The following is a 23437-nucleotide window of genomic DNA, read 5'->3' as shown; positions in this document are numbered from 1 at the left end:
TTCTCTTCTCTTCTTGTCTCTTCTCCTCTCTTCTCTCCTCTCCTCTCCTCTCCTCTCTCTCCTCTCCTCTCCTCTCCTCTCCTCTCCTCTCCTCTCCTCTCCTCTCCTCTCCTCTCCTCTCCTCTCCTCTCTCCTCTCCTCTCCTCTCCTCTCCTCTCCTCTCCTCTCCTCTCCTCTCCTCTCCTCTCCTCTCCTCTCCTCTCCTCTCCTCTCCTCTCCTCTCCTCTCCTCTCCTCTCCTCTCCTCTCCTCTTTTGGCATTGAATTGTCCAAAACTAAATGTAATGAGCCATTCTCTCTTGCTGCAAGTTGTTGCAGTCTGGTTGAAATCAATGCAAATTTAAACAAACAAAGGATTTAGACCTCTTGTTTTTGTATTTACCTCAAATGAGCTATATGAAGAAAAATTATTAGTCTCATTCTTTGATGCATTGCCTCTGCAGAGGCAGATACAACCTCATTATGTGGGGGTGCCCATTTGTGGCCATGTCTGTCCCATGATAAGAAAATACATATTGACCTCTCTAGTGGTGAGATTGAGAAGATTAATACTCTTCAGCAAAAGACAGGAGACCCAAGCCTCTCTTTTAAAAGTTTATACAGTCCCAAATTGCAGCTTCTTTTGTAATACTTCATTGTGGCTTTTGCAACTTTTCTAATATTTTCCCATTTGTATGCAGATTATTTCTATCTGTATGTAGTAGTTTCAGTTTGTCCAGACTGAGTCTCTCCAATCTGCTATACTGTAGTGACCTCCAGGGTATTTTGCAAATAAAGATTAATTAAAAAGTGAGAAACAAATGTAACATGTAGAAAGGACAGATGAAGGAGTCTCATTTAATTGAATAGTGTGAACAGAATACATAAAGTTCTTTAAAAAGCCCAGTTACCAAAGTACAAAAGGTGGAGGTATTCAAGCTAGAAATGGCACCTGATGAGACAGGCACTTCTTTGAGCCTCTTCTTTGCCAAGAAACATCTTGGTTTCTAGAAGACTGAACAGCAGCACTAACTTTTTGTAATTCTAAAGGAAGCATTTATACTCTATACTGTTATGCATAGAAAAAAGTATGTATTCCACATTCCATAATAAATCTGAGGTCATAGAAAACATAGCAGTATGGAAGCAATGGAGGGAGTCAAGTGGTTGTATTTAGGAAAAGTTTGTTGACTTTCAGATCTGTACCCTTTATGTGTGAAAGGCAAATGCAGTGCCCAGGTTATTACAACTGTATTTCTCAACTCTTGGGAAGATATTTGTGCCTAGCATTTTGTGATGGTCATATTTCAAGAAGTACTGTAAATTGTGGTTCCTTGGTGGCAAATAGATTTACACTTCTCTCACAACAAAGCATTAAGTGTTGCTTTTCAAATAATGGTGTTGAATTGGAAGTAACATGTATAATGTGCAGAAGAATTTCAAGAAAAAGACAAGTAGGAAAATTGAATCCTACTTTACCGAGGGAAGCAAGTGCCAAGCATGTAATTCTGCAGGACTTTGTCTGGGGGTTGAATTTATGGGTCCTTGTCTTTTGTCTCCCTCTAGAAGGGAGACTTCCATCATTCTTGGGTGTGTTTTTTATAATTTCATAAAGCTGTTCTGTGACAGAGCTTATTTTATCCAGCATGCTTAATCTTTCTCAAATAGTCGTGTACCCAAACAGCAAGATGTCAAAAAAACTTTGCAAATGGGAAAAGGAAGATTCAGCACCTGCCATTTTGTGTAGAACAAAGGAGCAAGGGTTATGGGTCTGATACATAAATTAGGGCTTTGGGCAGTTTAAAGATTGGACAGGAATGGAGTCATCTTGAGCAGGTCTTGCCTCACCATGCCAAACTTCCTTGCAGTATATATCCCCCACTACTACATACGGTGTAATGAACAAAGATTGTAGAACCATCACCGTGTCAAGATTGAAGAGGCCCTTAGAGTGAATAATTAGGAGGAGGTGATTACAGAACTAATAATTCATGGGAAGGAATGGGGAGCCAAGTCAGTGAAATTGAAAGAATTTGAAGGTAAATATGCCCATAAATCCTCTGGGGTGGACTCAGAGTTTATCACTTTCTCCTACCCTGGTTTTATTCCAAAGCAATTTCATTAAACACTAGAGAGAGGGAGAGAAAAAATAATAATATAAATGCCATAAAAAATCTTTCAGAGGAAGGAATAAAAAGGGTTCCTGCCAGAGAGAAATTTTATTGAAAGTTATTATAATACCTATCTTTAGTTTTATGGCCTTTAATACAGGCCAAGTAATTTCAAAGCTGGGATTCTTTAAAAATGAAATACATATTTTAAAATAGTATAGTGTGACTTATTATTTTTAATATAGAATTTAGCTAATATAGGAAAGGGAAAGATATTTTCCCTCTCATGTTCTTTCCAGTGAAAACACAAACATCATTTCCATCACAGCATATGGAGAAGTTTCATTACTATCCTTTTGCCTGTACATAAGAATGTTTAGCATTTATTATCCCTAGATCACTGGGCAGACACTAAAGCATTAATCCACTTAGATCCCCTGGAGCCAGTGGGTGAGTATAATGAGAACCATTTCAAAAATGGGGAAAAGAGACCAGAAATGGGTTAGTGTTTTTGCTTACTGCCTCACAGTGAGCTGTTTCCGATGTGAAGAAATTATGTTAGTGGAGAGATTTCCAGGGTGTCTGCTCACTAGCCTCTTCTGTCTTGTGGAAGCAGCAAGTTTAATAAACATCTAGTGGAAATTCTCAGCTCTGGGAGGGTCTTGAAAGGTACAGATTCCTGTTACAAGAAGTAATGGTCTTCTGGATGTTTCCTTGACCCTGTTCCTCACTGAAACAGCTTTATTCCTTTGGGATGATTCAGATGTTGGTATCTGAGCGGAAGGTGTATGGAAAACCAATATGTGGTGGACTAGAAAATCAGTTAGTGATGAATTGTGATGGAAAGTACGGAGATGAAAAATACAAGATAGGAAATAGCAAGACAGATTAGTGTACTTATCTTTTCTGTGGTTTCTAGAGATCTCATTAATGACCTTGACTTAAATCTTAAATCTAACACCATTTCTGGAGGTTTTTTTCTTTTTCTAACCCTCATTTTTATACATACAAAATCAACAGGATGGGATAAAGAGCAATCACAAAGGGGAAAAAAAAAGAATATCAGGTAAAACAGCATGTAGTAGACATGGGGAGAAGAGATGGGGATTAATTGATTAAATTGTATGTGGAACCACTCATGAAAAAGTAAAAATAGAGGTTGGAGTTGACAGGGTTGGTGAGTTCTGCTCATCACATTTGTCTGATTTGCATTTTGTCTGATTTGCATTTTGTCTGATTCTGGCTTACTGTGCCCTTCTCTGTTCAGAAGCAACACAAGCTGCAAGAGGATTTTATAGCAGGAAATCTAGTACACATATCAGAGTGCAGCATAAATATGTTGCATGTACTGCCTGAAGCTGCTTATGAGGTGGGAAATTGAACAAGAACAGGAACAAGGGTTGGGCTTCATAACTTTTCAGGCTGTGGTACAGGGACTTCACAAACTAGATATAGGGTAATTAATAGCTCTGGAAGGATGTTTTGACCTTCATTTTGGCTGGTCACTTCCAAAATGCTCTAAACTTTTATTGTCTACCGGTATCCTGTTGCCAGGAGGTGTCCACTTAAAATAAAAAAAAAAAAAGCCTTGTTACCTTCCTGGTATCATATGATGCGCCTAATATGCAAGAGGAACAAATAGTTATAAAGGAACTCCTTATTCTTTACAAATACTAAATCACATTGTCAATTCAATTGGATTTGATTCCATGTTAATGTTGCATGAAGCCTTTAGAACTGAGCAAGTAAGTGGGTAATCAAATAGGTATAGCAGCTGATAAGTGACAACAACACACTCTTATAATTTCTATGTTTATTTCCTACTGGAGCAAATCATCGCTGTTTTTTCTATGAGAAAGTGTGAATTGTCAGATCTTCAACTAAGAGCAAAATCCACATGATCTAAATTTAATCTGGAAATCAAAACCAATTGCCAGGGATTTAGCACGGTCTGAGAGAGGTCTTCTAGTAGTGATGGATAGTTTATTATTTATTCACAGTGCTATCCTTAATTTATTCTTTATTCACAGTGCCATCCTTACCCTTGGACAACTACAGTATAAATCTCCAGTTTCACTAACTACATTTCCCCTGCTTAAAAATTTCTAGCAGTATAGCCTTGTTTACTAAATTGTGCTAGATTACATTGGTACAATTAAAAACTAACATCTTTTACCTAGGGACAGCTGCGTTTCACTGTTGGAGGATGTGATCACTGTATAAGTTATAAAGTTTCTGGGGATAAATAATACTTTCTAAAATACATGTGACAGGACCAGAAGAATTGAAAAAAGTAAATTTCTATTTTGTGCATTCCTCCCTTCTTGTCCCCTCACTGAGCAGACAAAATTTTAAAGCCAGTTTGTCTTGAAAGAAGTCACCAGGATTTCAAAAGAATTCTTCCACTTCCTATGACTGGAAGAAGATGGTAGAAAAATTACCTTGACGTGTCAGGCCGAAACATGTTACCTTCAGTTCCTTTTAATCTTGAGTCCCCATGGAAGCAAGATTGTAAAAGTATTTAATGAAAGTACTTAAGCATGAAACTAGTACAAGATAGAATTCCACAAAACGTTGCCGAATGACCATGCTGAATATGACTGAGTAACATATAAAATACTTCATTACTGGTTTTTTTACAGATGTTCTATTTTTATAATTTTTACTTTCAACTGACCTAGGTGGTTTTAGTTTCTTGGCTCAATCTAAGCCACTGAAATCAAGACAAGGAACATTATGTTCAATCCCATCTTTCTGGCTGACTTCTTGGTTCTCTTTTTCTCCCCTTAGCTCAAATACAGAGAGGGGGAGAGCAAGGAACTTCTGGCAGAGGTCAGAGGTATTTCATAGTGCTGGGAGCACAGCAGGCTAAAGAAAAGGCAGAGTCCTCTGAACTCTTTTGTAAAGGGAATAGGGAACGTGTTGGAGACAGCCATAGCAGACATAAGAACGTAAAGGAGACCTTATTTAAAGCTGGAGAGTCTTTTTCAGGAATAAGAATTTGAAAGGCTTGTTGAGATGTGAGATTCTCAGAAATATTCAGCTAGAGTACTGAATTGCAGCTGTCCTACTCCTGAGTTCAACAACGCTTCCTGCCTGTAGAGGAGCATTTCAGTTGTTTTGTTTCAGGACCATTGATCCTACTGCTCAGCAGAATAGGCAGCTCTCTGCAAGGAGGAGCTGTTAAGGGAGGCAGTTTCATCAGAAGCTGTGGCTGAGCCATTGCTGCTGAGCTGGGGTAATTTTGTATTGTGCACGGGAACATTACAACCTGTGTCCAGAGGCTGCCACAGGCTCTCCCTAATGGTCTGCATTACTAATTCAACTAATTGCAGCAATTACAGGCAGGAGATGCTGCTGGGAAGAGACACCAGTACACGTCTCTCTAACATGCTGCAGTACATGCTGCTCATTAATTAGAGCAGTACACACACAGAAAGAAAAGATATAAATAAATGGAAATCAGAAAAAAGAAGACGAAAATCTCACCAGCTGGAAATGCAAAGGAATGTGATGAAACCTGTAGTGGTTGTGAATGGTCACAGTTTAGTTTAACCTTTTCAGAATCAGACTTTACAGCTGGTCAACCTAGTTGCATCCTCATCCCTGTTCACTTGCTAAGCAAGGAGGTGAGGTTGCATGTTTGGCATACCTGACACCTGCAGCAGTTCTTCATTATGCAACAAGTGAGTTGCACAGATATTTACTGTCTGGGTAAACACCAGATTCCCAGCCCAAGAGATGAGTTAACAGAGCAGGAATTATGTCTGCCTCAGAGTGGTGCGTCAGGCACAGCAAAGAGTACTGCTAGCTGTCTGAGCGATGTGTATTATCTGGGTGTATCTTGTATATTTTTCTTTGCAGAAAGCGTGTTCAGTCTGAACATGCCTCACATGGTAAGTCTCCCAGGAAGTGCCTTCTGGCAGGCCCTTCCTGATACTGGCACTTAGGGAGGAGCCAAGCCTCCTCCCAGCAGACGCATCTGCAGTGGCTGTTGGAGGGCAGTTTGCCAGCCAAGCAGGCTTTGTAGCCTGCTGTGCTTCAGTCAACAAAGTCAGTATGATCCACTTGCTGCCCTAAACAGCCCAGCAGGTGCACAGCACCTGTGCACACCTGAAATAGCCAACAACACAGGAAAAGCACTGTTCCTCCGACAGGAGACGCCAACTCAATGGAGGACATATTTACACAGGCATATATGGAGTGCTTAGTACAGCTTAAATATTTTAAAAGTTAACAATAGTGAAACCTTTTTTCTTTTTTTTCTTTTTTTTTTTTTCCCTTGGCTATTTAGCTGCCTCTGTAATAGCTTCTTGACTTGCAAATATCTTACTTTTTCTTTTGTTCCTTTGCTTCACATGCCAGACAACAGATGACATTGTTTCATCAGCTGAATGTTCTAGTGATGATGAAGATTTCATTGACTGTGAGCCCAGTACAGGTAAGTCAGGTCAGTTGTGTTTTGCTTGCTTTCTGATTTCATTTGCAAAAAACAATGCATACATATATCTTATATGTGTGTGAATGTATACATATATAATTATATATGTATTCTGTGTGTGTATATGTATATATATACACACTCATGTATATATACACTGTATATAAAATAAGAAAATATTCAGCCAAGCATCAGATCCCATGGACTTGGCAACAGCAAAACACTGATATGAAGTCACTATTTGGTTTATATAAAGTTGTTCGCATGGAAAGGCAAACTTTCTGAAAGTGATTCCAGATAAATAATAGTTCACATATTTTTAGAACTTACTCTACTAACACAGTAGGAAAAAAAATCAATATGGAGTGTGACAAATAATGAAGATTAATGAAGTGAAGATGATGAACATTTGAAAACAGAAAAGAAACTAAAGTTAAATAAAAATTAGTTATTAGCAATGTTTAATCTTTCTTAATTACTCTGAAGATGGATATTAAGGAATACATTTGTCCATGGGATTTTGAGTACAGTTAACATGGTAATGTGTTTATACTAATTTTGTTTCCTGGGACCCCAAAGAAATTGGGGAGCAGCAAAACATAGTTTTAACATAACAAAATTAGTAGTAATTCTTGCCTTGTTATCTGCAGTGATGCTTCAAAATGTATCCATTAAAGAGTCAGAAGGACTGGCCATGTGGAACTGACTCAACTTCTCCCTTTCAGATACATTTTGATAAATTGATGGCTTTTCTTTCTGGTGAGATATATTATGTGGTACCCAGCAGGCAACCGCAGTCTATTTTATTTCTTACAGGCTTTTTCAAGTCTTCTTTTTTGAGGCTTGCCATGAGTTAAGCATTTCTATAATAGAGAACAGACATCATCGAATTTCTGTGTACATTTAAAAGAAAAAAAGGAAGTTTGGTTAGAATTTTTGTCTTTAAAAGTGAAACATATAAATAGTTTGAGGGGGTTCTTTTGTTTGGCTTTGTTTTGTTTGTTTTTGCTTTGTTTTATTTCGGATGATTTTTTTCCTTACAAAAAATACCAAGAAAGTATTATAAATGTTCTGTTTCTAATTTCCCGGAGCCATTTGAGTAATACAATAATAACATAAAAATTCACCCAAGGCTAGTGCTTTCACATTTCTTTTCAATTTGTCATGGTGTTACCTGCATTTTTAGTAGAACTTGGTCCTGCTGTAACCTGACATTGGCATTGTGTTGTAGCTGGGAACTTCCACCCATACTCTTGACTTCCCTGTGATGGCAGCGAAGGCAGTGACACAGACTGTTGGTAACAGGTAGCTCAGCTTACTTCCCATCTCTTTTTTCACTGATTTCTATGAGTTTTCTACTCCCCATCTGGAAGAAAAGCAGTCCAAACATTACTAGATTGTGAAGTATAAACAGTGGGGGTACTGAGAGTTTAACTAAAGGCAGTAATAAAATGCCAGCACAGTGATTGTAACGAAAGTGAGGCATGAGATTAATAGGACCATGTTACAAGGACAAAGGTACTGCAGCTGATATGCAAATGAGTGAAGTCACTTCATTAAAGCTTCACTAACGTGGAAAGACTTCTTTTTTATTATTTATTTATGTTCTGATTGCCATATATTTCAATTAAAGGACAAAATTATGTCTTTATCAGACTCCTCCTCTTGTAAATTTTTGTTTCAAAAATCACAATAATTTCAGCAGCTAGAAATTGTAACAGCAATATTTTCAGCTTGTGCTGCCAGTGGAAAAATCAAAGTTTAAGTAGAAATTTGGTAAAACAGCATGTTTAGCATGAAATTCCATAATGCTGTGCAGCAACATTTCCAGACTAAATATACCTCCTTCCTGACACAGTTAGAAATCTAATGCTACAAACAGGTACAAACTGCATTTGTAAAAATTACTTGCTTTTGAAAATCCTGCTAAGCATTATAGTCAGTAGATAAAAGTGCCTACAGACATTTTAATATCTGCTGTGTAAAAGAATATGATTCACTGAAAATCTGCTGAAGGTTCTCTCCTAAACTACTAGACATTCTTGCAAATTTCACCCAGTATCTTTCACTGCACCCTACTCCTCTTGCATAGGAAAGTGGGCCCCACAAGCCACTGAAATCTGATTCTTTTCTAGGGAATTACTATGACATTGAGAATAGAAGTTGGCTTGATTGTACGTAAAAATAAGTCTCCCAGATGGTCCTTGCTGATGAAATCTCCACTTCCAGATTTTGAGTTTTCCTGCTCTCAGAGGTGCTGGTGTACAGAATTGCCAGAAGGAGGAGGAATATGCAGGTCCTTTTTGCATAAACTTAACTCATTCCATCATAATAAAGAAAAGTAGCATGGGACTTCTCATTTTCTTTGTATATCTTATTGTCTGCATTCTCAGCACATCCAGTGTCTGCAATACAGCCAGTATCAAAGCTCTCACTCAGCCCATTCTGCTCTTGAGCACTAAAACAATCCGAGCTGTCTTATCAAAATCCAGTAGTGCTGGCTTGGCTGAGCAGATATGTTTGCCTTTACACTTCACCACCCAAGTCAGAATTCTGTCCACACGCCAAGATCTGGTATTTAAATATGTACATTGTGGAGAGAAAAGATCCAGATTATCTTACTTGTGTTTTCTAGTGTGTGGCTTCAGATTTTTTTAAAACTTGATGTTGGGTTGTTTTTTTAATTGGGCTCATTTGAAATTGCTTCCTCCTGTTCTATTGACAGGTCACTGCCTTCTGCCTTGCCTGATCCCTTTTTACAGCAGACTGAAAATTAAATGACCTAACCCAGCACCGTCTTCTTTTTGGTGCTTTGATAATGTGCAGCTTTTAAAGCTCTTGAGTTTCTGCCAAATTTGGCCTTCCATCACCCTCAGTGCCATGGTCTAGTAATGTAAAGGTTACTGAACTCACTGCTGCAGCTGTGAGATATGATAGACATCACTATGAACTGCTGTGCAATAGCCAAGACAAGGGCAGCAGAGAATATTTCCCTGCAAATCAGAAGGTTTCAGATTTCATATGAGTCTGAATCAAATCACAATATCTAAAGGTATTACTTTGGTCTTGGCACTGAATCAGAGGCAGTACTCTACATAGAGTCCTTTTGAAGCCTTTGTTTTTTGGGTACTCAGAGGTTGGTACATGTCCTCTTTGAGGCTAAATATCATGTGAGAACCATTTGGCAAGATCTTACTGCCACTCAGCTCTGATTGACAGTTGAATCTAAGACCTGAATCTCAAGCACACGGTATCTGCATCTGAACACTTGCAACTATGTAAAAAAAGACATTATGAAGGTGATTCCCTAACTCTGCTCCCTTCGGGATTTTCCAGGCTGTCTTGAAATACTCACTGTAGCATGGTGGCTAACACTTTGTGTCCCCCTTCCAAAAGTGATTTCTTTTGGAATCTTGGTAGAAAAACTTCATTTAAAAAAACAGGAGCTGTCACTGGACCTGTTCTGACTGAGGTAGCTTACAGACACCACCTATAGACACGTATGTGTACACAAGGAATTTTCCTAAGTGATGGCAATGACAGCTGTGGATCCAAAACCCCCTTGTATTTTATGTAATGCAAAAGAAATCATTGCAAATTCAGGGACAGAAATTGCCCCCTATTCAACTTATTGCAAACAAGCCTAGATACCCTTAGATCTCTAGATCCCCCAGAAGGCATAATCTAAATGATACAGGGGGCAAAAAATATGTTCATCTGCCCTGAAGAAGCATTTACCTAACAGTCAGGAGAAGATCCTCTTTTATCTCTATGAAAATGTTGCTTGTCCCAGTACATGGCCAAAAAACTTTTTTTTTCTGTGCTGAAACATGATGCTTTTCTCTGGTATGAGAATAGGACTGTCTTCTGGTCTGCTCCAGAGAGATCCAAGGCTCAAGTATTCGAATTCCTCAAAACTCAGGCCAAGGTCCTGAGTCTGTGCTTTTGAGCACAGCTCTGTGGTGGTGTTTTGGTAACTCAGCTGCTCTCAGAGAATGTAAGATTTGTAAGGAAAACATCTTTTCTGACAAGGAATGACTAGGAAGCACTGTGAAGAAAGAAAGCATTTATCTCTTTTCTGTGAAATGAGGACCACCATTACAGTCTGATCTTACTGAGACTTCAAAGCCTTGAGGATGAGAACTACACTTTCCTGACAGCTCTTGCTGTCTCCTCATACCATTGCTCTCATTCGTGTTAAGGATATCCATTAGTGGAGCTCTGGCAGCAGGTGGGCTGGATGCTGGTGGCCAGGCAGCTGTTTGGGATCATAGTCCAAGCTGCTTCTTGGACTACTCAAAACAGTGAGACCCAAACACTCAACAGTTAGCCTCAAGCCCAGAATACAGCCTCTTGAAGTGGTCTGTAGGGCTTAATCTGTGTTCCCTGGTTTGATTCATCCTGTGGTTCTTCCCTGATACAGCTGCCAGTTTTCCCTTCCTATCAGTCCATCAATTTCCTATGTGATTCTTTTTTTTCCCCCCATGAAAATTTACTCTGTGTTTCCCAAAAGGCTTCATATATGTTAAGGCTGTCATTGTCTAATCAGACTGGTAAGCCTTTCCGATGAGGGGCTGGACACAGCAGTAGATATGCCAAAATCTACAGTTCTTTGCATTGGAAGTTATGTAGTGTTTTGTACACTTAGTGCCACACAGGAGGAACATATCCAACAGATATGCTTTCTGTATCTATAATTTACTGGCCTATAGCCATTGACCTCTGGGTCAGAGATTTATTTGCAGAAGACAAGCATAATCAGTCTTCCAAAACAGCCAGCACAGTACAAAACCCCATATGTTGGAAGTGAGGACATCAATGAAGAAACCAAAAGAAGGGTTGATTTGGCTGTTGCCCTCCATAACTGCATCAACCTTCCCAAAGCACCCAGGGAACTTTCATTGTTCTCCTAACAGGAACACCCCCCCACAATCCAGTGCTCAATTACCCCCAGTCTTTCCCTCTGACAAGTAGGAATGTTTGCCCATTTCTTATGTTGTGAATAAGAAATGGCCTTTAAAGCTGTGTGCCTCTGAGTACTCAGAGAAATTGACTTCCCGTCTCATAAGCTGAATACCATATGGACTCAAAGGACAGGGGCTCATCCACAACACTTCCCAACGTGTAATAGCATCACTTGTCTGATGGAATTTCCTAGCTACATTCTTACAGCCAACAGCCAAAACAAAATCAAATGAGCAAGTTTTACAATCATGCAGATGACTTACAGAAAGTTTTGCTTTCTTTTTGGTTTTGAGTTGGGGTTTTTTTTGTTGTTTTGTTTTGTTTTGTTTTGTTTTGGGGTTTTTTGGGGTTTGTTTGTTGGTTTTTTTTTTTTACATTAGGAATACAGAGATTGGTTTTCAGCATATTGGTCTTTCTATCTTTGTAAGCACCAAAGGCCCCACCAATGAGGATATTTTATCTATATATGCACTATATATACAGTGTGCATATATATCTATATGCTAAAGTAATAAATGACCAATATCAGCAGTAGCCCCAGTCATCCAATCACATGTTTACACAGAAATTCATGCCTTCATCTAACCCTGGCATCCGCTGGTGTGGACAGATGCATGATATTGTTATTTCTTGGTGAACAAAGCACGTTAATTTCTTTTTTGTTAGAATTTTTTACCTTCCTTTTATTTATTTCTTTACTTTTAATTGATAATTTCATCGACCAATTAGCCTTGGGGTAAGGTGGGGCAGGGAGAACAAAAAAATTATACAGGTATATCAATCGATATATACACAGATAATCCGTGTATATATAGATAGATATATACATTGTATATATTTGAAGAACATTTTCTGTCGTTTCACCTCATCTTGTGCCGCATGAATTTTTGGTGATTGACATTTTAGTTTATTTTCTATTTCTTTTTTTTTTTCTTTTTTTTCTTTTTTTTTGGCTCGTAATCGTGCCATACTGCTATTTTTTAATTTTTAAAATCATCGCTGTACTTCTCAATTTATATTTTTGGAGTTCTTCCAACAAAATAATGATTTAATCATCTCAAGAATGAGATATTGATCTGCAAACCAATAAAGGCAACAAAATCTTTTCTTGCCATCCTCAAAAAATCCACCTTTTGGACATCCCAAGAAAGTTGTGTTCAAAAGAATGAAAGAGTATTATCCCTCCCCCCCCCCTTTCTTTTTATTTTCCTATTTTTTTAAACTTCTGCAAAGTCTCTATCCTGTTTTTTTCCCTTTTCTTTTTTTTTTTTTTTTTTTTCAATTGAGTTGAAAGAAAAATACACCCAGAAGGAAAAAACCCTCCCCTTTACCCTGCATATTCCCAAGGAAAACTCTTCCAATGTAAAGAGCTCTAGAAACTGCAGATGGCATAAAAAGAATTTTATTGCAATGCAGAGTGTCTGTCGTATCTTTTATTTCTGGGTCAGTGCAAGATCATTTTTTTGGCATGCTGTAGTTTAGCTGATGTAACTAACCATGGCCTTCATTAACCGGTGCATGGGCTGTGATGACACCATCATATGTTCCATCAGAGCTATGCATTCAGGCTAACCGAGCAAGTCTGTAGTGTATGATTTGGGGGGGATATTGTTTTGATTTTAATTTTTATTTATATTATAATTTATTCTTTTTGGAAGAGTTATGCCAGTACCCTTGGCTGCTTCTTGCAGCCTCAGAGTTATAGATCTACTTTTTTTAATGGGGTTTCTTTGCTATTTTTATTTCTCAGTAGTGATTTTCTGTCTTGTTTGTGTCCATCTGTCTTGTCACTGTGTCTTGGAGTCCATTGGTCCAGTGTTGTTATGTGATTCTGTTCTCTGTTCGTAAGCTGGTGTTTAGCTCCTTGGCACTCTGTCATCCCTCATCCCTTCCCTTCCCCTCTTCCCTTCCTCACCTACCCGAGGGAGGTCCACAAAGAGGCACCAAGCTTTGAATGGTGTTCTGAGAGTCTCCCCAAGGCTTCAGGATGGATGTTGCAAGATGTCTGCAGAGCTTCATAAGGCCAAGTTTGCAGCTCTTCTGTTTCCAGTAGTTTTCAAACTCAGTTATCATTTCAATCCTAGAAATGGTTTACTGACATAATGCTGAAGTGACTTCTTATACAGCTTCTTAAGGGATTTGTTGCTGATGTCTTAGACTAAGAACTCCTGCTATCTGTGCTTTAAGCACCAGACAATGCTACACAGGATGCAGGCTGTATGTTAAATGGGATGTACCTAGGACTTTTTTTAAAAGGCAGTCTTGGAAAAGGAATGTCACTGTGCACGTGCAGATGAAAGGATATCTGTGTGAATGTATTTTTAAAATCCAGAGTTCACAGTTTGTTTGTAGTTTGCAGACGAAAGTCTAGGATGTACCTAGGATTTCTAAGAGTAGTGTGTCTTCCCTCTCTGGGGTCACTCTTCTGTCTGTCAGTGTGTGATGTCTGCCTCTTACAATTGCTGGTGAAAACTGGTTTGCTGATGTTTACTTGTATAACTTGAACACAATTCCAGAATCACATCTGGGGTGTCTTCTGCCATATGCATCATAAATGTGCAATAATGCGTAAAGCAGAGGAAAACAAGCTGAGTTTTCAAGCATCTGCTTAGACTAGAAACACTATTTAGAAAAAATATAGTTTGGCTTGTCCAAGTTTTGGTTCTTTTCCTGGTACCTTATTTCAGTTCTTTGTGAACGTACTAGCCACAATGGTGGCACAGGAAGCTTCAGTGCATTGGGGTACACCGGCTGGCATCAGTGGATCAGCTCAAGTTAGTGGAGGAAAAGCTAGGCAGTTCACATGTTCATATATAATGTTCACAACATCACAAAAAACATGCTTTCACATATCTTTAGCCTAGCTAAAATTCCAGTTATTTTGTAGGAATTAGTTTCTTCTGAAGAGAAGGTGTTGAAATCTGTGAACTTTTCTCACAGGACCATGCTATAATAATTTTAGGCTAAGAGTTACCACAAGAGGGAAGTGATGGGATATTACTTCATTTAACTTACCCAAGATATGCATCCTGTACTTGCAGAGAGATAAAAGTTCACTTTTCTTTCACCAGCGGGAACCAATGATTTATGCTCAGTTTAGTTTTCTTAATTCTTATGTAATTTGAGAAAAATTACTGATTGTACTTATTACAACATAAAATTAATCAATATTTAAAGCTGGCTTGGTTTAGATTTTAGATCTCATATGTTTTTCATAACTAGTAATTCCTACTGAATCTAAAGCTTTTTCTTGGCAATTGCTTAAGTAAAGCAACTGCTTATAAAATTATATTGTAATCAGCAAGCTTGTAGTTTTGTGTAATACTGCCCTCTGGCAGAGAGACCAAAGCAGTCCTGTTACAAGACGAACAGTGAAAGAAACCAATTTTTTAGAACAAGTGGCAGGTTATTGGAGCAGAGCAATTGGAGTTTTAGCCCCCTTGCACCATGAAGTTCAGGGTAACCTTCGGGCTGCAGTAATGTAATGATCAAGTGTCCGAGCACCAGGACAGTAACCTCCAGCCTGTGGTAGAGCTGCTGTGTCCTACTGAATGGTGACTTTTGTTTGCCTTATGTAGCCACTGCTATGCTTCTCACTGGCCTTCTGCAGGGGCAGGGGGCCCACTCAAGTGCAGGAGATGCTGTGAAAGGTCCCATTGTGCTAGGTTTTATCCCAGTAAGGTTATGTATGGATATCTGGCACTAGAAAGAGTTAGTTCTTATTTTTGTTTTCTGTCTCGGGGCAGGCTGCTGGCTTCAGCTTTTGTGACATTTGTCGCTGAGCAAGGGGAAGAGCTGCAAGTTCAGTTGTTTAAGCCAAGAATAAAAAACCTGAATTCTGGTGTGGCACTCCCACTTCTACTGTTGATTCTTTCTGTGACTGTGTATGTGTATTGTTCATTTGCCTACCTGTAAGGCAGGGTAAATGAAATACTTCTAGATAAATGAGGTAAAGATGAACAGAAAGTAAATTTAATTACTGTTTTAATGGACTTTGATATTCAGGTGCAAATTGCTGTTAAACACCCCAAAATGGTTCTGTACTGCTACCTACCAGAAATTTGCGAATAACCTGTGTTATTGTTAGGGTTTTAGCACTATATGCTATCTTTACTTGCTGTGAGATACAATATCATCACGTATTTTTATAAAGTAGGTACAGTTCCTAATATGCTAATGCAGAGAGAATAAAGTGAGGGATACAAAAGTCAAGTATTTTAATGTCAGGGTTCATGACATTATTTTCATTGAATATCACTTTTCCCTTTAGAATTAACGCATGCATTGGAATGAACCATGCTCAGGCTACATAAATCAATGTCATAATGTCATATTGGACAGCAATATACAGATCTTAAATATGAGCACTTCCATCACTTGGACTTGTATCCTTGTAGAATTTTCCTTTAAAAACTTAACGGTTTCTCCAGCCTAACTTAGCTGGTGTAAGTTTCCCCAGATTTGCATTTAAGATCAGGAAAGATCAGAATCAGCTCCACAGTCTGGCTGCCCTGCCCTTGCTGCCTTCCAGTCTTTTTTTAAAGTGTGTTCTCTAAACTCAAAGGCATGTGCACTGTCACATTCTGGCAATCCCTCTAGTGCTGTGACTATGTTATCAAGCTGACACATGTCTAAAATACTAAGATATGATATTTTCAACCTGCTGCGACTTGCTTTTTGTCCCTGTTAGCTTTGATTTTCAGCTTCATAAAATATATGGGAAAGAAAATAAAAATAGCCAATGACACATTCAGTGGAAGAGAAGAGCTAGCACATGACTCAGAAGCAGATTTTGCATCAAAAGTAAATGTTTGTTTATTAGAACCTTAAATGTCGGTAGTAATTGATTAGTTACCTTTAAACAAGAAGAAAGTATCTGATTTCTGAGAGATGAGCAATGTCTGTTAGAGAGAAACCATGTTGAGCCTTTACAGATACTAGGGACAGAGACAGGCTTTTGCTGCTAAAGGCTTTTCTTACAAATTTCTTTTGGTCATCATGGTGCCTTACAAATTTCTTTTGGTCACCTGAGGGTGCCTTATGTACTTGAAATTCAAAAGTACTTGTATTCACATGAACTGTAATACCTAGAATAAATACCTCAGTAGAGCAGGAAAACCTGTCCTGTTTTCAACCCAAGTAGATAATGAGAAATCAAAGTTTATGATTACATCAAAGGAGTTATTACTTTGCCTTCATTCTGCCTCTCTGTTTCAGTTCCAATTTTTTACTTACAAGTTGTAGAAATCAGTGCTTTCTCCCAAGTGTAAGGAGCAGGCAATCCCAGTTCCTAGGGGACATGAAGTGTAATATTTCTTTAATACTACTTAGCTTACATGTTCTGTGAGGAGCACAAGACAAAGGCCATATGAGTTTGGAAATTAAGTATAGAAACAAAACAAAAGTAAATTAGACTGGCATGATTTGAAATCTCAGATGTCTACTAATTTGAGAACCTATTTGATCCTTGCACTAACAAATACATTATTAAAACCTTGCAAAAGATCCACCACCAAGGACCTTTTTTTCTGCTTCTGCTGAGTCTCATAAAAACTAAAGTTCTTTTGTCCCCATGGGGTGGTGTTATGAGGATCATCAGCTCCTCGTTTGACATTCAAGAGGAACTACAACTGTTTTACAAAGTAAGTTACAAAATCTCAAAATTAGCTTCTTTTAGAGCAGCAAGAAAATGCCCCCAATTTTATCTCCACTGGTTTCACTCCAACTCAGTGCCAGAACAATAAATGTCAGAGGTATTAAAAAAGGGGGAAATGTTGCTCTGTCTTTGAGGGACAACAGAAATGCAAAGTAGTTTTAGAAATTTTGAGCTTTTTTTTTTTTTTTTTTTTTTTTTTTTTTAATTATATGTCCATAATTCAGGATTTTTCCATAGTATTGACACCGGTATGACTGATTTTAGATACTAGTTTTAGCAACTACTGATTTCACTGCTGAAATCTTGGGGGGGTTCATAAATTTTGTATTTGACCGATGAAAAGAGAAAAAATTGCCCTGTAAATAGTTCTGGTTATTTTCTAATGTATCAAAATATAATTTTATTCTCCTCTTCTGACTTCTCTCCATTCAGTAGCAAGTCTACTTGCACTGTGGAATGCCTGAAGACCAGTATTTCCTCTAGAATCCATGGTTCTCCTGTATGCTAATTTTTTTTTTTAGTGCTGAGACAGGGATGATAAATATATTGCAAAACGTGCACGCATGCTACTCTCTTTCTGTACATGTGTGTATATTTGTACATCTGTTAATGCCGTGTTTATGTTCTGGCTAAAAGAAGCATTTTGGGGAACTGAAATAGTAGAATAAACTTCTTCAGGAGCTTTATAAGCAAATGTGGAACAAATAGATTGAATCGTGCCTTATTCTCTTTCTCATGTTCCTTCTGTGTTCTGTTAGTTCAAGTCTTTGGCTTTTGTATAACTCAGAAAGCTGTTAGTACATCTCATCATTTGGGGGGAGGTGTTTTGTGAGTGAGGGCAAGTGTGACTCAGGTTTGAGATCTGGGCACAGTCTGAAACAGAGGATCCCTGTCACACATCTGAACTCCCAGCAGGGAGGTGTCTTTGGTGCGGTTCTGAATCATTTACCTCTGCCAGGGTTCTAGGGACTCTCAGAGACCTGTGGAGAGGATTAAAAAGGTTTGACAGCAGGAGAGAAAGTCAGTGCAGTGGGAGTATGTATGTATCTGAAATAAAACGAAGTGTTCTTTTGTTCAGTGAACTGGCCATCCTACCTGATCTGCCCTTATTCCCACGGTTGATGGGTGGTGTTCCCTGGGACATGGTGGATCATATGCAGGCCACTGGTGGAGGGCCCCTCCTTGGCACTGGGGCTGTTCTAACGCAGATCAGAGGTCTTGCCACCACACACCCAAAAATCTCCTCTGCCCCTTTGGTGTGGGGGTGCAAACTTGGCCTCAGCAAAGCACCTGCTGCTTTTGCAAATGGCCAATCATTTGGGTCTTTAACCTTCAATATTTCAGTCCCTCACACCCATTACATCACATGCTTAAACATGCCAAATAAAGCCCAAAGAGATTCAGAGACTGAAAAGTAGTTGAAGATATTCATGCCTCAGTCCTTTTTTAGTAAAAAGTGAAGATTTAGTGCTGTCAAAATACTGTAGAGACTACATCTAGCCTCTTCTGAGCTGTCTGTGTCATATCCAAAACAAGAAAAGGTTCCTTGACCCCTAAAATGCTGGGTTTGATTACTTTCTTTGCATTTTGAAATTGGTACTTTAAAAAAGTGAAAATTTCATTCTAACAAAATCTGTAATTATGAAACAAAGTAAACATAAGTTTTGAAGTATTTTATGGGGACTTCTTTTGTTCCCCCACTTCATTTGTCTCCTTTTTTGATTTCTGAAAATATGACTACTAAACTTCACCTGTAAATAACTTTGGAGCTTCTTATAGTTCTTTTCAGGTTTTCAGTTTCTTTTCTCCCCGATTAGGTTCCCCAGATCATTAAACCATGCTTTCCTCCATAGGAAACATCTGTCACTAGCTCTGTACGAGTTATGTTAGAAGACTAAACCCTTTGATTACATTTATCAAAGGAGTTGAGCCAGTATATTTCAAAATTTTCAGTTGTTTTGTTCACAGCTTTTCACTGTATTTAGAATAGCAATGGTAAAGTCCACCCCTGAAGCTGAGTGATCTTTCCCACATATGCCGGTTTCCAAATCTATCACTTTTCCCTTGGAAAGAAAAAGCAAACAAATATGATTTTGAGAGACAGGAAAAAAGTCTCCTTCACTGAGACGATATTTTTAGAAACAGATGGTAAAATAAACTGCAGATGTTGTGCCTGCAGCAGCTCTATTTTAATAACAGGATTGTTGAAAGATAAAAGCAGCCATTTGTGTGTCTAGTTCACTCTGTTAGTAATTCTTCCTCCATGCAAGAAGAGTGAGGAATCCTGGTACAACAGTTTTTTCCCATCTTGCCTCCTCTGAAAGGGATTTACACAGTTCTCTGCTGAAGAATGAGCGTTCTCACACAAAAATGTGATAGTATAGGAGAAATGAATCCCAGTCATCCATATCTCATTTACTATTGAACCAGCAGATTTTTTATTCTCCTGGTGACTTTTTTCCTTTGCCTCTCAAATGACCTTTCCTTCCTGATGACGAGCTGCAAGTTTTCTGTTGGCCTGTTTCATAGGTGCCAAGTGTCCAAACACAAGTTGCCAATTCAGATAGTTTAAGAAACTCTTAAGACCTGCCAGGCTTGGCATAGCTCATATAGGAACAGTATATTCACATGAAATGTTTAAAGTATCCTGAGGAACTTGAACAGTTTAGTTTCTTTTTCCAAACCAAATTTGCTTGAATTTTATTAAAGCTAATTAATTAGGAGTCTAAGCAGCAAGTCAGGTCAAAGCCATTTGGACTACTGCAATAGCAGACATTTTGTGAAGGCCCAGATTTTTTGTTATCTTCAGAATATCAATTGCTATTGATACCCATGTCTTTTGCCTTAAAATTCCTATACAAGCAATATTGTTTATTGTATTTTTTTTTTTTTGGTATTTAATCTCTGATGCCAGCTACACATTTAATATGCTTATTTTAAATGAATTTTAGTAATTATATCCTGGGGATGGCTGCATATATAAGTGTCCAATAGCCCCAACAACATTTTATAGCTATATTGCCATAATTTTTCTACCAGCTAAGAGTTTTGTGGATATTGCAGCAGATGAGCATTTGCTTCTAAGATCAAAATTTTTGATTTGTACACTGACAATAGATAGTTAATCCTTTTGTAGGCTGGGTCCTTAAGGTTTATCTGAATGGCAGAACTTGAAAAAGACCTTGGAATCTTAATTCTTCTTTCTGTTTCCAACTTTATTTAATCTCTGTTCCACTTTTAAACAAAAGTTGCATTTTGATCCTACAGATTTTGTAAATCTTCAGACAGATACAAACACCAGGAGGTCATTTTTCTGGGGATGTTAGAGCAATGACGGCTTTTACTGTGTATGTCATACTGCATCAATTTTCTAATTCAAGGGAAATTTCAGCAAGTGCAAACCAAAATTATGTAGCTGTTGTGAAGGCAAAGATTTTAGACATCAACTTAGAGCAATGATTGTTGTTGTTCCTTGTTGAACAGCAGTTCTTTATCGGTTTCCCCTTTTGTATTGTCTACTGCTGTTCTATTCTGGTAATGAAATGCACAGAGCTGTACGCATAATTTCAGGGGTAGTACTGACAAAGCCGAGTAGAGAGGCACTGTTATCTCTCTGCTCCATTACAGTGACGCCTCTGCTTATACAGCGCCTGAGTTCTGAATGCAGTTGGGAGGCTTAATAAGCATAGGGAACTGGTGCGGAGGAAGGAGATTCTTTGCAAGAAAGGATTAAGGGACGGCAAATGCAGTTTCCTTTTATAAAATCCAATAAATTTGAGCTTTACATCTCTGTCCGGAACAAAGGGAAAGGTGCTAGAAATATAAAGCAAAGAAAAAGAAAAAAATACATATATGGGTGTATAAACATATTTATACATATGTAATATATAGTAAATATACATTAAAAACATGTAAGTATTGTTCATTTATATGATTACAGATTTCAGATAATTCTAGCAAATATCTTAGATGTAAAAACAGAGTGCTAGTAATATCTTGTCCCCAGGAGATAGACTGCATGTCATATTTTAGGTTTCTCCAATGCCACTGTAAGAAATTATGCACATGCTGTACCTCTCATTTACTGCTAATGTAAGTTAGCAATAATGCATATAAGCATTTTCAGTGTAAAACTGCTGCAGGTGAATAGCAAATCATGCTCTTAAATTTCAAAAGTAGGATTGTTTGCCAGAACTGAACATGAGATCAGAAAGAGTGCATTAGGTGATTCATAACATATATAGAAAAAACCCCAATTTTATATACAAGTAATTCCTGGGAGACTACATTTGGTAATAGGCTTAAATTACCAAAAGCAGAAAGTTTCTGCTGCATTCCTCACTTGTTTTATAATTCTCTTCCAAAGCTTTTGTCCACAGCATTTGTGAACAGGATATTGATTTTTCTTTTGGGAAAGGAAGGAGTCAGCATTTGGATCTCTAAAGCAGTTTGGAATTTGGATACAAATTAAATACTTTCATAGTTAAAAAAAAAAAAAAAAAAAAAAAAAAAGTTTCCTGTATATATGCATGTGCATGAATATTTTTTAATTACATTAACCACATGGCTGGGAAAACTGGCAGCCCGATGAGATGTTGAGTGGCTTGGGATTAATGAAAGTAGAAAGTATTTAGCAGTTTATGGTATTAAGGCTAAATTTGTATAGAAAAAATAAAATAATTTTATAGAGTTAACTAGACCTTAAATCACTGAATGGAAAAAAAAGTCCAGATGATTTAACAGAGAGGAGAAACTTTAGCTGGAGCATTTCAAAGCTCAGCTGTCAAATACAGCAGCTTGTTTTCATAAGGTGTGTATCATCTACATTTTTTACTGTATTTCATTACAATGCTCTGCTTTATTCTACACTGTTTGAATACATAAGGAATTCCTGTTGGTTTTCTGAGATCAGGCAGCTTCTGACTTTCGCTTACTTTTTTGAGCCCAGCTGATGCATCTGTATTCTGCACATTAATATTCTTGAAGGGAGCGGGGATAAACCCTCCTTCTGCTTTTTTCTGTCTTTAAAGTAAGCCATTGCTACTTCCATTTTTATTTCAGCACTTGATAATGTTATGGATCGTCTTGATCTTATCTAGCATAGCACCCAGCCCTATATGTCAGGTGAGGTGTTTGACTGGAAATGCACTGTTACTTCTTCAGTGGCATTGTTTATCTCAGATTAGAAATTTGTTTTGCATTTGCAAAAGTGACAAACTTTTCAGACCTTTAGTAAGAGTGATGAGTGTTATTGTCTACTTATCATAAATATCATAATCAGAGAAGTTAAAAGGATGCTTCCTTAGGTGTCTCACAAACAAGCCTTAGTTGAGAGAAACATGGAGCAATGCAGGGAGAAAATTATTTGTTGGGCATGCAACAGTTCCAGAAGTGGAAGAAGGATAAACTACTGCTGAGTTTAAAAGAAGAATTGCATTAATAAAGGAGAGGAAATGTTTCTAAATAAAATTGGGGGGGTTTTTTTCATTATGAAAAACCATATTTATTTAAGCAAAAGGAATAATTTCACCCATAGCTATACCTGAATGCCATAGATGAGCAAACAGAAAGTGTTTCCTCCTCTTCACTCATCTGTGTGTTTGGTTTAGAAACCAGTCCATTGACTTTTAAGGTTTTGTATCCTGTTGGTCCCTGTAATGTCCATACAGCACTAGGGTTAGGGAATGGGTTCCAGTCTGTCCCTCACTTTTCCTGTGGAGTCATTTACCTATGTTCAATTTAAAAGTTCAGTCAGTCATATTTCTATAAGATCACTGAAGGCAATAGGGTGGTTACAAGGTTGCTGAGTACATATGTTAACCTGCAGTCTTTCCTTTTGAGTGGCAAAGATAGGAGACCTGAACTCATCTCTCAGATCCCTGGCTTGGGTTGGCAGCAAGTTGGTGTGAAGAATGTCTTTTAGAGTTGGAAATAGATATTTTTCAGGTTGGAAAATCATCCACTGAGACATAATAGGCAGGAAGCACCATGGTAGTTTTGAAGTGCAATGTATTTTTTTAAGAGAAAGGTGAAGCTGAGGAAAGAACAGAAATGAAGTGGTTTTTCCAGTTAACTCCATGTTATGCCTCCCTACCTATGAAGGCAGAGCGCATACAGCTCCCATCTCACCTCAAAGCTTAGTGCTACTGTGCTGAATTCTGCTGTTTGTAATTGTATATTTGCCACTTGCTCCCCTTTCCTGGTATTTTTCTGCTGAAGTTACCAGTACTAAATTACCAGACAATGAAATAAGACAATAATAAGGAATTGTGATGGAGCTATAAGA

General features: G+C 38.0%; 1 protein-coding gene across 9 annotated transcripts in view; it reads left to right on the top strand.

Moving 5' to 3' along the window:
• Positions 1-23437, top strand: part of NRXN3 (neurexin 3) — a 985585-nt gene that overhangs the window by 940772 nt on the left and 21376 nt on the right. For 8 of the 9 annotated variants that reach the window (XM_040066048.2, XM_058420836.1, XM_058420835.1 and 5 more), the window contains one exon: positions 6455-6530. In XM_040066048.2, the coding sequence (XP_039921982.1) occupies positions 6455-6530 (76 nt within the window). Of the gene's footprint in view, positions 1-6454; positions 6540-23437 lie in introns of all 9 variants that reach the window. The other variant, XM_040066053.1, reaches the window with a different exon arrangement.

The sequence above is a fragment of the Hirundo rustica genome, chromosome 6 (genome assembly GCF_015227805.2).
Source record: "Hirundo rustica isolate bHirRus1 chromosome 6, bHirRus1.pri.v3, whole genome shotgun sequence".
NCBI lineage: Eukaryota > Metazoa > Chordata > Aves > Passeriformes > Hirundinidae > Hirundo > Hirundo rustica.
This window is presented reverse-complemented; position numbering and strand designations above follow the sequence as displayed.